General features: G+C 27.4%; 2 protein-coding genes across 2 annotated transcripts in view; both read left to right on the top strand.

Annotated features, from left to right (window-relative positions):
* Positions 1-1,952, top strand: part of LOC101504361 (PGR5-like protein 1A, chloroplastic) — a 4,441-nt gene extending 2,489 nt beyond the window's left edge. The window contains exons 7-12 of the mRNA XM_073363761.1: positions 12-53; positions 325-376; positions 1,059-1,169; positions 1,238-1,335; positions 1,437-1,512; positions 1,639-1,952. Of these exons, the coding sequence (XP_073219862.1) occupies positions 12-53; positions 325-376; positions 1,059-1,169; positions 1,238-1,335; positions 1,437-1,506 (373 nt within the window). The 3' untranslated portion in view covers positions 1,507-1,512; positions 1,639-1,952. The remainder of the gene's footprint in view (positions 1-11; positions 54-324; positions 377-1,058; positions 1,170-1,237; positions 1,336-1,436; positions 1,513-1,638) is intronic.
* A 1,186-nt stretch (positions 1,953-3,138) lies between these two features.
* LOC101504687 (expansin-A7) lies at positions 3,139-4,964 on the top strand. The gene is made up of 3 exons (XM_004515729.4): positions 3,139-3,367; positions 3,482-3,794; positions 4,467-4,964. The coding sequence occupies exons 1-3, from the start codon at positions 3,202-3,204 to the stop codon at positions 4,777-4,779; spliced, it is 792 nt and encodes a 263-aa protein (XP_004515786.1). The 5' UTR covers positions 3,139-3,201; the 3' UTR covers positions 4,780-4,964.
* The last annotated feature ends 7,938 nt before the right edge of the window (positions 4,965-12,902 follow it).

Raw genomic sequence — 12,902 nt, 5'->3', positions numbered from 1 at the left:
AATCAAAAGAGGTCCGGGCTGAACGCCCCAGCCACTGTGATTGCATTAGGATTGTAAGTAGCTTCCACCTCTCTCTCTCTGTTTTCTTATCCAGCGACCGTACAGTGGCTGTAGGGGATCCGTGTCCTATCATCTTTAAATCAGTATCCGCTTTTTATCCTTTATTTTTCTTAAAACCAAAGGTTTCATCCCAACAGATAGATTGAAGTACATTTTTGTTGATTTGATTTTAATGCAAGTCCAACTGACATGAAAGTCACTGTTTGCTCTTAGGTACTGACTTTTTTGCCTTTAATTTTTACTTTTTCCCTTGTGATCTATTAGGTTCTTCTTCCTCGATGATCTGACTGGATTTGAGATCACTTACTTGCTAGAGGTATGTTTTTATTTTTACTTGTACCTAGAATTGCAAACTGGTGAATTGGGTTTAATTTGATTCCAGAATGTCATTCTACCGTCGTCTAATTCTCAGGAAGCCGATTATCTGTACATTATTTTACTTTTTATATCTTTTAGCTGAAAAAGATGCCCTGCAGGGTAAACTTTAGTGAGCAAGGTGCAAATGGATCACCATTTGATGGGGAAAAAAACTGTGGTTCATATTTTATTAGAAAGTACAAAGTATTATAATAAAGTCCATAGATTAGCAAAACTCATCCAATTATCTCATCAATAGTCACCTCTTGCACACTTTAGAGTATATGAACCCCTATTATAGTCAAACAAAAGAGATTAGCTAATATTAACGAAGTAATCTGTAACTCTATGGCTGGATAATGTTGTAGTAGAGAAATCTGACGAAGAAAAAACACTTTTATTAAGAAATAGGAGAGAAATCTCTCCTCAAAGGGTTTTCTCTTTATGATAGAGTTTCTACTCTATTAACAACTTTACAATATTTACTCTCTCTAACTCCAAAATCTCCCTATTTATACATGATAGTCCTAACTACTTTATTAACTAACTAGCTAACTATAACAACTTTTAACTACATTAACTACTCTAATATCTATTACTCTATATCCTAACATATTAATATTTTGGATTGTTGAGTGCAGCTGCCGGAGCCTTTTAGTTTCATTTTCACCTGGTTTGCTGCTGTTCCCCTCATTGTATATCTAGCTCAATCACTAACAAATGCCATTATAAAAGATTTTGTGATTTTGAAGGTATGCATAACACTATTTTGTAGGTTACACTGAACTGCTACATACACTGATTATTTATTTTTTTAAAGGGTCCCTGTCCGAACTGTGGAACTGAGAATACCTCCTTCTTTGGAACTATACTGTCAATTTCAAGTGGTGGTTCCAACAACAAAGTAAAATGCTCTGAGTAAGTACAAAAATACTGCTGTCTAACTAACCATCGTTGTTTCATATTATTCATATTTTATCCTTGAACTAATTTAATTTATGGTGTAACGTTCGAATCAGCTGCGGAACTGAAATGGTCTATGATTCTTCTACAAGATTGATTACATTGCCAGAAGGAAGCAATGCCTAAGTGGAGGTACATTCCTATCATACCCTAGTTCTCTGCCAAATCTAGATATGTTAATTTGATAAAGGTAATGTATCCTTGAGCAGAGGTGCATATGGCAATCCTCATGTTATGTTGTGTATGTGTATGATACAGGTATTCCTGGAACCATATTCATTGTTCCAGCAATGGAAGAAGCTCAGTAATAGGAGTTACTGTGAAAAATGACAAATTTATCAATCAGCAACGTGCTGTATTATGTGTCATGTTATCAGTGTCACACATAATGTGTGTGATCTCAAACGTTTGAATGTGTCCCTATCCTACTTGTAAGTATATGGGCTTTGTATACTTGTAAGTAATATGGACTCTGTATAGCATACACTGCATTGTTTACTGAAAGAATTATGAGGGTGCTTAACACCATCGATGAGTCTAACCTTAAATAATGTGTGAAAGGAGTTTTGTTACACGTTTTTAAAGAATTTTACTTCCTGTCTGCAACATCAATAACAAAAAGGAAAATTGAGGATATTCAAATTATTAAAGCTAATTGACAATTAATTGAAAGGCTTAAGTAGAGAGTTACTTATAACCCTTTATATTTCTAAAAAACCACAATCCCGTTCGGAGGTACACATTCGGAAGACAGAAAAATGTTCAGTCATTTTTTATCTCAGCAATGGATCTACAATCAGGGGCGGGGCTAGTATATATAGCATTCCACGTGCCAGAGTTGAGAGCTTCTTTTGCCACCTCATATTTCCAACAATCCCACATGCATAAAAAAAATATACTTTCGAACAAGTAAGAAACTGTTTTTATCTGAAAATATACTATCAGACGACATAAGAATTATTAGGAATATACTTTTAAAATGACTTTGAGTGTGGAAAAAAAAACTCCCTCAGAATTTCCAAATACTTCCATCACATCGTGTCATTCACTCTGCCATTCTTGGTTACAACTTACAACGCATGGATTTTCAATTGTATGATCGTATTATAAAACTGAATGTTAATCTTTTTAGTAAATGTGGCCCAACAAGTTAAAGCTCAACCAGATAATTTTAACCTTTTCATCATAGTTTAATTCCTCATGGCCCATACCACAAAGCTTCAATGCATGACAAATTAGAACGGTGTTCTTTATTCACCTTAATATTTACTCAAAATAAAAAGTTTACGATAATATCATTAATCATATTTTTCACTATTGAATTAGAATTCTACACTAGTGGATTATGGAATATGATAAAAAACCAAAAAAATGGAGAAAAACAGCATCGGTCATTAAAACCAACACTATAGGTCAACGTCTATAAAAAAATGAAGAAAAGGAAAGCGAGGTAGTAATTTTTTTTCAAATTAAAGAAATACGCGTAAGGAATCTGGAAAAAATATTACACGTGTTTCTATTTTGATGTGAGAAAGAATTTTTAAAGGAAGGAAATATTATTATTAGAATGAGTGTTCATGTTTGGCACGACATTTGTTTCGAGACGACAACAACAAAAATGAACAAACAAGCTCAGTAATATTGTTGACTTGGAGAAATAGAAACGTAATCGATATTCGTGGGGATCACGAAGGGTTGCACTAGCGACGTGCTACTGGAATTGGAAGTTATGTTATATATAAGGACCCATGTTATGTGCAAGCATAAGTCAATGAACATATTCCATTAATTGCATTCATTAATTTATCCACAATCTTAACGATGACTGCAATTCATCAATATTGTAGCTTGTTGGTTACAATTACAATTCAATTGATAATCACAATCATCGTTAAGCCAACATTAGTAGCGGGTAGATTTCAACCCAGTCAATGGACTCTTGCTCATGCCACATTTTATGGTGATGAGACTGCTTCTGCCACCATGGGTACGTTATCATTTCCAAAACCATTTCAAAAATTAATTATCATGTTCTTATATTTTTTTTAAATATTTGTTTGGTAGTAAATAATATGACTTATTTTTAATACGGACTTAAAAGGTGGAGCGTGTGGGTACGGAAATTTGTTCGTGAACGGTTATGGGACAGATACAGCAGCATTGAGTTCAACATTGTTCAATAATGGGTATGCGTGTGGGACTTGTTATCAAATAAAATGCGTGCAATCTAGTGCATGTAACAATGTTCCTTACACTACTGTCACTGCCACCAATCTTTGCCCTCCTAATTGGTCTGAGGCTTCTGATAATGGTGGATGGTGCAACCCACCACGTTCACATTTTGATATGTCTAAGCCCGCTTTCATGAAAATTGCACAGTGGAAGGCTGGTATCGTCCCTATTATGTACCGCAGGTAATTAATTCAGAAATCTTTTTTGCACACACTCTATAATAATAGATTAATAACATATAAAATGGAGATATCGAGATAATCACACATTTGAATTCGAAATATCAAATTAAAATATGAGTCGTCTATCTTGATTCGGTGATGCAAATTGACAATGACATGATTAAGTGAACACACAGTTCAAATTTCTTATTCACTTAATCATGCATTTGACAAAGTCAAATGATGTAAGACTATTTGACAAAAATCATTGATAGATTTCATGTTTCACTTTGATAATTTGAGTTAAAATATAAAGTCAAAATATGAAATGTTAGACGATCCAAATTGTCAGCTATACGGTTGCGTGAATGTAGTGTTAAGATTTTCCATTGTCACACAATCATGCATTTGATGCAATCATGTGATATAAACTACCGGATCAAAATTAGACACTTCATGCTTTAACTTTATTAAATCGAGTCCCAAATAGATAGTTGAAATCTGAATCGTTCAATCTTAGATTATCATATAAGGACAACTATGTGATTTTGTGATCACAAATAATTCAAATCGGATGAAAAAACACTTATTTATTTATTGTATCATTTATCTTTTATGGAGATTGCTCAATTTAACTTAAAACAAGGGATATGTGTGTGGCTTTAATTTGTTGATAAAACTTGAATTTCTTAGAGTACCTTGCGCAAGGAGTGCAGGGCTTAGATTCTCTTTCCAAGGAAATAGATATTGGCTATTGGTATACGTGATGAATGTGGGGGGTGGAGGAGATATTGCTAATATGTGGGTGAAAGGAAGCAGAACAGGGTGGATTAGCATGAGTCACAATTGGGGGGCTTCTTACCAAGCATTTGCAACACTTAGGGGCCAAACTCTTTCTTTCAAGATTACTTCCTACACCACCAAAGAAACTATAGTAGCATGGAATGTTGCTCCTTCCAATTGGGGTGCTGGATTAACCTATTCAACCCATGCCAATTTCCTTTAAAGTAATGTGTAACATGTCACCATCACACTCATCCTTTTTCATTTACTTGTTTAAACACCACGGTTATTTTCACCTGTATGTGATTAATTTTCCACAAAACTAGTAGTAAATGGCCTTTTCAAGAGACTATTTGTTAGTTTTGCATAGCTGAAATGAACACAATATAATGAAGAGAGAAATTGCTATGCTTAGACTTTGTAATTTTTTTTTACACACATATGCTCTTTATAAACCATTTTAAATTTCTATTTTGTTTCTAACGTGAGAATTGAATTTTTCTTAATATATCTTTTATGTTCGGTAATAGTTTTTTTTAATACACTATTCCTCACATCTAATATTATTATTGGGTTTAGCGTGTCTACATAAATGATGTGTTTAGTTCTTAATACACTTCCTCACGTACAATACTATTATGTTTGGTGTGTATATATAAATGGTGTGTGGCTCGATTGATAGACGACTTTGATACCTCTTTGATTTTTATAATGAGTCTAATTCATTATTTCAAAACTAGTTTGTAAGATGAGATATGTCATTTTTATAAATTCTTTTAGAACATTATCTATTTTCAAAGTGTGATTACAGCTTTTTCTAGTTAAAATCACTTTCCTTTATTATATTAGTTTTTGAAACATCATCATAAAATTTACATTGTAAGCTGTTATAAAATATGTGTAAGAGAAATTAATTTTATGGTACATTGATTGTTATACACTCCATTTCTCATGTTCATTCACCAGCCATGATGTATCCTGTTTTGTAAAATGATGAGATCAAACGCCTCACCCTCTCATCCAGCCTAGAACACTATTTGAAAAGTGGCAGATAGTGACAGGCTTTGTTAATCATAATTAGTACTATGTTCAACCAATTTTCTCACCATCTCAGTAGGTATACCATTATTCTAATTGGCCTTTAATCACCTTAGAAAATACTCCAGAATGCAAACCCATTCATTAGAACGTTATTCTATGTACCATTGTTTGAAAAAACAACATATACTATAATGGTTTTTGTCTACCTTGTGGCATAACACATTATCAACTATACTAATTCCTTATACCCCAAACTACTTAGTAGCACTATGCAAAAATTAAAGTTTGAATGTTGCTCTTACATCAAATAAGAATCAACTAAATAAAATATATATAAAAGAGTAATTTTTAAATGTTGAAAAATCAATTAAAATTTTCAAGTACAAAATGAGTGAAATTTAAGAGACACGTTGTTTTTTGATATAGTTGGAGTGGTAGGAATGTCATGAGTTTAACCCATTCTTTTAATAAAATTAACAGCTAATTATTAACATTGGTTATTTCAAAAAAAAAATTGTTTGAGCCATTTGGCCCACATTTTAGTATACATTGGGCCTTAAAAAAGAGACCGAAAAATAAACGAATTTTTTTAGTCTGGTCTATTTAATCCACTATAAAATGAAGGAAAATCGAACCGAATTTAACTTTGACATGCAAAATTGTTCTCAATCTAATCTTTTTCTAAAAACATAAAACAAGTGATAAAATATGCTTATTTCCCTAGTCTCTCATAAAATACTCAAAATTACACAATTATTATAAAATTGAAGGCTAATCAACATGGTTGTTACCAAATTAAGTCAACAAATACCTTTAAATTAAACCATTTATAAGTAAAATGGCCACTTCTCAATATTTTCAAATGCAAGTGAACCAACCACACCTCATAACCTTTTGCTCAAGTATCTTTCCTCCCATCAAAATCCTTGCAAACTAATCAAAACGTTTCATTCCTTTATTTGTTAAAGATGTATACACTCCTTCGATATCCCTTCTCACACACTAAAAATGTGAAGATTTGAAAATTAAATGTTTCATGCAACACCTCAAATTTCCTTTTTCATGTTCCACATATGTTCGTGTGTTCATAAGATTTACAAAGAGGTGTTTAAGTCAATTAGTTGCATTCTCAACCTAATACCTTTACATAATGACTTGTGTAAGTAGATGCGTCTATTTATATGTCTAATACAATCAAGTCATCATATTCCTTGTTTTCGAACCCTTACTAGATTGAATTTAATCATCTTAAAAAATTATACATTGTCTCTTATCTTTAGTTTGTTTTTTGTTTGAATTAAATATGATATCTACAACTCTATACAACCTCTCTAGAGTCAATACAATGCTAGCATTTGAGTCAATTTCTGATGTACTTTTAGTCATGTTAGAGTTTAATTTTAGTTGTGTCGTATGATAATTTATAGAGAATTCTTGAAACTAAAACACAACCGAACGGTGGTGCGAGGCACCTAAAAGTTAGGCGTAGAGACTACTGTTTTTTATTAATTAATTTTAATTTTCGAAAAAATAAAAAAATAAATTTGTGTATTTAATCCATGACACAAAACTAAAAATTCACCACGGTAAAAAATTATAAAAGTTATGTAACAAAAAAATTTATAAAAATTAATTCTAAAAGACAATATATTATAGGTTGGGAAAACTTAAAAATATACTTAACCCACCTTTTTTGTCTACCTTTTTGTTTTACAAAACATTTTTTTCTACTTGACATGCAGCCACTTTTCAAATATTAATTTTTTTTTCTCTTATCGAATGTTTTGTTTTATTTAAACATTGTTTATTAATACTTTTTTCTCTATCGAATGCTTTGTTTTATTTACATTAAACAATACTAGAAAAATAGTAGCGGTTAGAACAATACAATAGTCACCTACTCCCAATCCCAACCTAAAAAATGCAAGGAAAAGACAAAAGCTTACTATATGTGCCGTATCGTCACTTGAAATGCCATACTGTGATGTGGTTTTATGTTGTATTTTTCTCACCATCTATATATCCCAATCCATTCCTATACATTTGTTGCTGAAATTATTTTGTTATAGTATTACTCTTTAAATAGGTTGGCATGGCATCATTATATAAAAGCCTGGCATTTTCACAAATTTTACAGCAACCTTTGATGTATCCCACGTGCTTAAATTCAATGACACATGATTTGTGATACTTCTTATGTCTCATAATAAATATTATCTAAATTTTTTATACACATATTAAGAAATATAATAACAGAAAAAAGAAGTTATTTTATTAAATTACTCATTTTAACTATTAGTGAATTTTTTATTGTTATCAATACAAAATATAATATTATTTTAGAAGTTATATGTATATATAGTAATTATTGAAGCGTAGTATAGAAAATAAATAAATAAAGTTGTCAGGATCGGCCCAACACATTATGAGGTTTAAAGCGAAACTGTTAGACAATGCCTTTTCAAAAATTAATAAATAAATTATTAATATTTTATTTAATAACTATAGAAAATTTCTTTAGTAGAATTAATAGTATTTTCAAATCTATTTTTTTTCTATATTTTTCAAAAAAATAAAATAATACATTCTGTTTTACAACAACATCGATAACTCATGTAAAAAATTTCATCTTTTAGTTGAAGAAGAAAATAGTGTGTATACTACCCCTCCAATAATTCATGTTAGCAATATGTTCACAACTTGTCTTTATGATTTCTCAATTTATAACTAATATTTCTCATGTGGGCAATTGACTTACTTTTTTTCTCATAATTTCTCGTTGTAGTAATAAGATTATTAAATAATTTGCAACAAAAAAAAATTTTACTATAATATTTTCTTTAGACTGAAAAATAATATCAATGAGCCTTTATACTTTATAAAAACTAGAGTAAAAAACCTTGTTTGACAAGACGCAATTTTACGTGTCTCCCTTGGACATGTTCTGAAACTTGCATTAAAAACTGTTAAAAACTGTGAATGACATTTATTTTGAATTTTTGTTTTTTTGTTAATTATGTCATTTTCAATCTTTTTTTCTTTTGTGTAGAAAAAATGAAAGTTAAAAAACTTGTTTATTAATATTATTTTTATAGTTAGTTAGTTCGGTGACAAAGGTTTAACCCTGTAATTTAAGACATTGAGTTTAAATATTTTCGAAAATAGTTGTAAATTGATCACTTTAATTAATAAACTTTTATCTCTTCCCCAATTTTTTTTATAAAAAATTACTTAATCAGTTTTTCTTATAAAATGAATTATTTTCTTTTTATAAATAGATTGCTCAATTTTAATTTGATTGAGGTATGTCTGTAAACACAGTTAGATAAAAGGACAACAATATTTGTCTCCATGCTTAAAAAATAAAAACAATGTGTGAGAGTATAATTTTGTGTTTTTTTAATTAATATTTTTCTGTTACCTTTCTCTTTGATGGGTTTGGTTACGTGACTATTCAATTAGAGAAGTAGATATTACTAGATTATATATAGAGTGAGGATGGGGCAATAATGTCAAGGATATGGTTTATGTGTACTGCGTAGTTGATGAGTTAAGAGATACAAGAGAAGTTTTAATAATAATATCACATATCTAAATCTAAAAATATTAACATAAAAATTAAGCTACGAATATTATCTACTAAAAAATGTTTTGCATTCATATTATATACTATAAAAAGGATTTGTATTAAAAAAAATGGTATAAGATTGTTCTTGCATTGAATAACTCTAATAAAACTACAGATCTACAACAACCCTTTATAGTTTAGTAAAAAAAAAAACTTTTATAAACTGCATCTTGGTGGGGTCAGGTTGTCACTACCAACCATATACTGTCAAAAACTATAAGCCTTTGTAAATATATATTCTCGGATTGTGTCCCGGTGTTGAAACTTCTAGTTGAATTCAATTTTCTGAACTAAAAACTTAAAAATTCATAAATGAATTTGAAAATCTCTAAATGGAGTAATTTTTAGTTTTAATGTTTTTTTACAAAATGTGATTTTTGAATTAAAATTTTATGTGGGTTCAGTATATATCATAGTATTAACGTAAAAAGAGTGTAAAATTTAAATGAACAATAAATTTTTAAATATTTTTTTATTAAAAAAATTTAGATCATTGAAGATAGTGCATCTGTTTAATTTATGAAAAAATTTATATTTTGCCGAACCATCGTCAAAAAGATATTATATTTAACTCATTTTAATGATACTAATAGAAATCAGATTTAAATAGTTTTTTTAATCTTGAATTAAACTAACTTATTTTAACTTAAATGATTAACTGTTACACTTAAATAACTTAAATATCCTACAAAAATTATAATAAAACAGAAGGCAAGTTTCATGATGTGAGTAATTGAGCATCTACCGTTCACGTAAATAATGTTGTTCACCCACCAACTTTTTGTATAAAAAAACCAAAAAATTTATGGTTGGAAAGGTACCAACATCGGTAATTATTTATCATGTGAACATATTTTAAATTTTATTTTTTTAAATATTTTGTTAATTTTGTTAACAATAAATATGTAATGTAAGACTATTGAATTAAACAATAATTTATAATTTCAAAAACAATAAAAATATCAAATACATAATTGTTTTCATTATTTATGTAAATACATAGTATCCGTAATTAATTTTTTTGGTTCTCTCAATTTTAATAGTTTACTCTATGAATCTCATATTTTCTTATTAGCAATTAAAATTATATAAATATTGAAAAATAAGAAAATAGAAAAAATTGCAAAATAAAATGACTTTAGGTTTTTTTAGCAATCAAATGATAAGTTATATTTTTCAAAATAAATGACTTTAACTTTTTTTTGTTATTTTTATTTTATATTTTAAAAATAATTTTTATAAAAACTTATTTCAAAATAGTAGAAGTCTTTTAGATTTATTTATTATCAATTAAAAAAAAGTAATTTTAACATTTAATAACTTAAATATTCATTATTAAAGATTTTAACATAATAAAAATTATATTTATTTTAAAGAGCTATCTCTGAAAAATAACTTTTATGAATAATTTTTAGAAATAACTATTCATTTTAGTCACTTTTTGAAATTTTATTATCCAAAAAAATTATAAAAAATAGATGAGATACTTAAAATCATATGTTAAAATAAAATCTTTAAATTAATTTTTCATTTAAAATTTTATTTTTAATTTTTTTATAAATATCAAAAAGATAAAATTCCATAAAAACCACATTTATAAAAATCTCAAACAAATGGACCTATAATTTTAATAAAATAATAATAACATGTTTCACATTATTTTCTCGAATCTTACATCATTAATTTGTATTTACTATTATCATTATTTTTTCTTTTTCTTACAATAAAAAATATAGTTTTTATTTAAAAATGTTAATAACACTGCAGCGCGCAGTATGCCTTTGTATATGTATTCTGTAGCTTTTACTATTCCAAAACAAAATATTATTAATTAAGTAAGCATATTTATATATATATATATATATATATATATTTGAAATAAGTTTATTTGTCTTAGAAACATAAAAGTTAAAAAATGATTACTTGATTGATAGATTTAATTGTCTTACTTTGGCACTTCTGGTTAGTACTACAACAAATCGGAAAATTTTATTAGTAATTAAAATTAATAAAGACTTAGAAAAAAATGGATGGCAATTTTTTGCAAATAAGTTACTTATTTATCTCAAAAAAATACTATTAAATTACCTAGTACAAAGTCAATTATAGATGAATTTTACACTACATCCCTAAATATATATATTGTCAGTTTTTAATTTATAGCTATACAAGTCAAAATTATTGTAATTTTTTTACTTATGAGTTATATATATATATAGTTTTAAAAATATGTTATACTTTTTCTTTATGCATTTAGCTTATCGTAAATGGTATGAGCAGAAGCTGAAGAAGGTGGGGGAAAAATCGAAACCCAAGCTCAAATATATGGTAAGGAGTTACTTATTCAATTAATTAATTAATTTAATATACTCCTATATATTTAATTAATTAATTAATAATTTTACAATGTAAAAACCATAATTTTCAAAAGCAGTTGAATTAACCTATAATTTAACCCAAAAATGGTTAAAAGCTAATTAAACCGGTTTCAAAATCGCTAAAAGCTGGTAGGTAAGGGTAGTCATCATTTTTATTTCTAAAAAAAATAATAAGAGGGTTACATTACTAATGTGTTGAGATATATAATTATAATATATTTTATATTCACGACTCTATTAATTACCAAATTCAATCGAAATATAAATGCAGTTGTTTTTAAAACAGGAACTTAATATTAACTCAAATAAAATATTCTATATAAAGAATTTTTCATTATACAAGTCAAAGTAATATATTTCATAATTCACTATAATTAATGAAGTGTGAGTACTTCTAAAATAGTAAAGTAGTTGCATTAAGTATTTATCCCGTACTTCTACCGTATTCGTATCATCTGAAATTTGGGGTTTAGGTTAGTTTATTTTTAGATTTAACTTGGTATGATTTTACTAAATTGTGTAGATATTCTATTTTTTTATATTTTATTGCGAGTAAAATTGACGTTTTTTTTATATATTAATAAATTAATATTTGTGTATTTAATTAATTTATTATTGTAAGCGATCATTATTTATAACTTTTAAAACTTTTTATTGTTATGTTGTATTGTAAATTGAATAATTTAATTATATTAGTTAAATTATATACAAATAATTCATATTTTTATTGACGTATCCGTACATTATTTTTTTTGTAAAATGTATTTCGTACCAGTATCTTCTAGTAGTGGTATTATATCCGTTCCTATGCAACATGTGTTATAATTGTAATATTATAGCTGATTTTAAAATGGTCTATTAAATATATTAATTAAACCCTTCAAAAAAAAATATACTGTATTAATTAAATATTAAATGAAAAATATATTTATAGTTTTATTGTGCGAAACTATCATACCCTATTATTAGTTGAAGAATTTATTTTGTTTTTCTTTCAAAAAAAATAATATGAGTTCGTTTATTTTATTTTTTATCACTCCAACTCAGCAAATTTAAGAAGGGGCAGATATGAGGTTTATATATATATTTTGAAAAAAAAACAATTAACTATTATACTTCACATTTAAAAATATATACTAAAATATATTTTTGAACTTTAAGAGATAGTATCTAAATAAATTTTATTATATAATAGAAGGTTGCATCTTTAAAATACAACTATATATAAATTTTAATTTTAATTTTAATTTTTAATAAAGAATATATTAGTTAGTTTTTTTAAAAATAGATATAATAATA

This window comes from Cicer arietinum, chromosome 7 (assembly GCF_000331145.2).
Source record: "Cicer arietinum cultivar CDC Frontier isolate Library 1 chromosome 7, Cicar.CDCFrontier_v2.0, whole genome shotgun sequence".
In the NCBI taxonomy this organism is placed as follows: domain Eukaryota; kingdom Viridiplantae; phylum Streptophyta; class Magnoliopsida; order Fabales; family Fabaceae; genus Cicer; species Cicer arietinum.
Note: the sequence above shows the minus strand (reverse complement) of the source record. Positions and strands in the feature narration are given on the sequence as shown.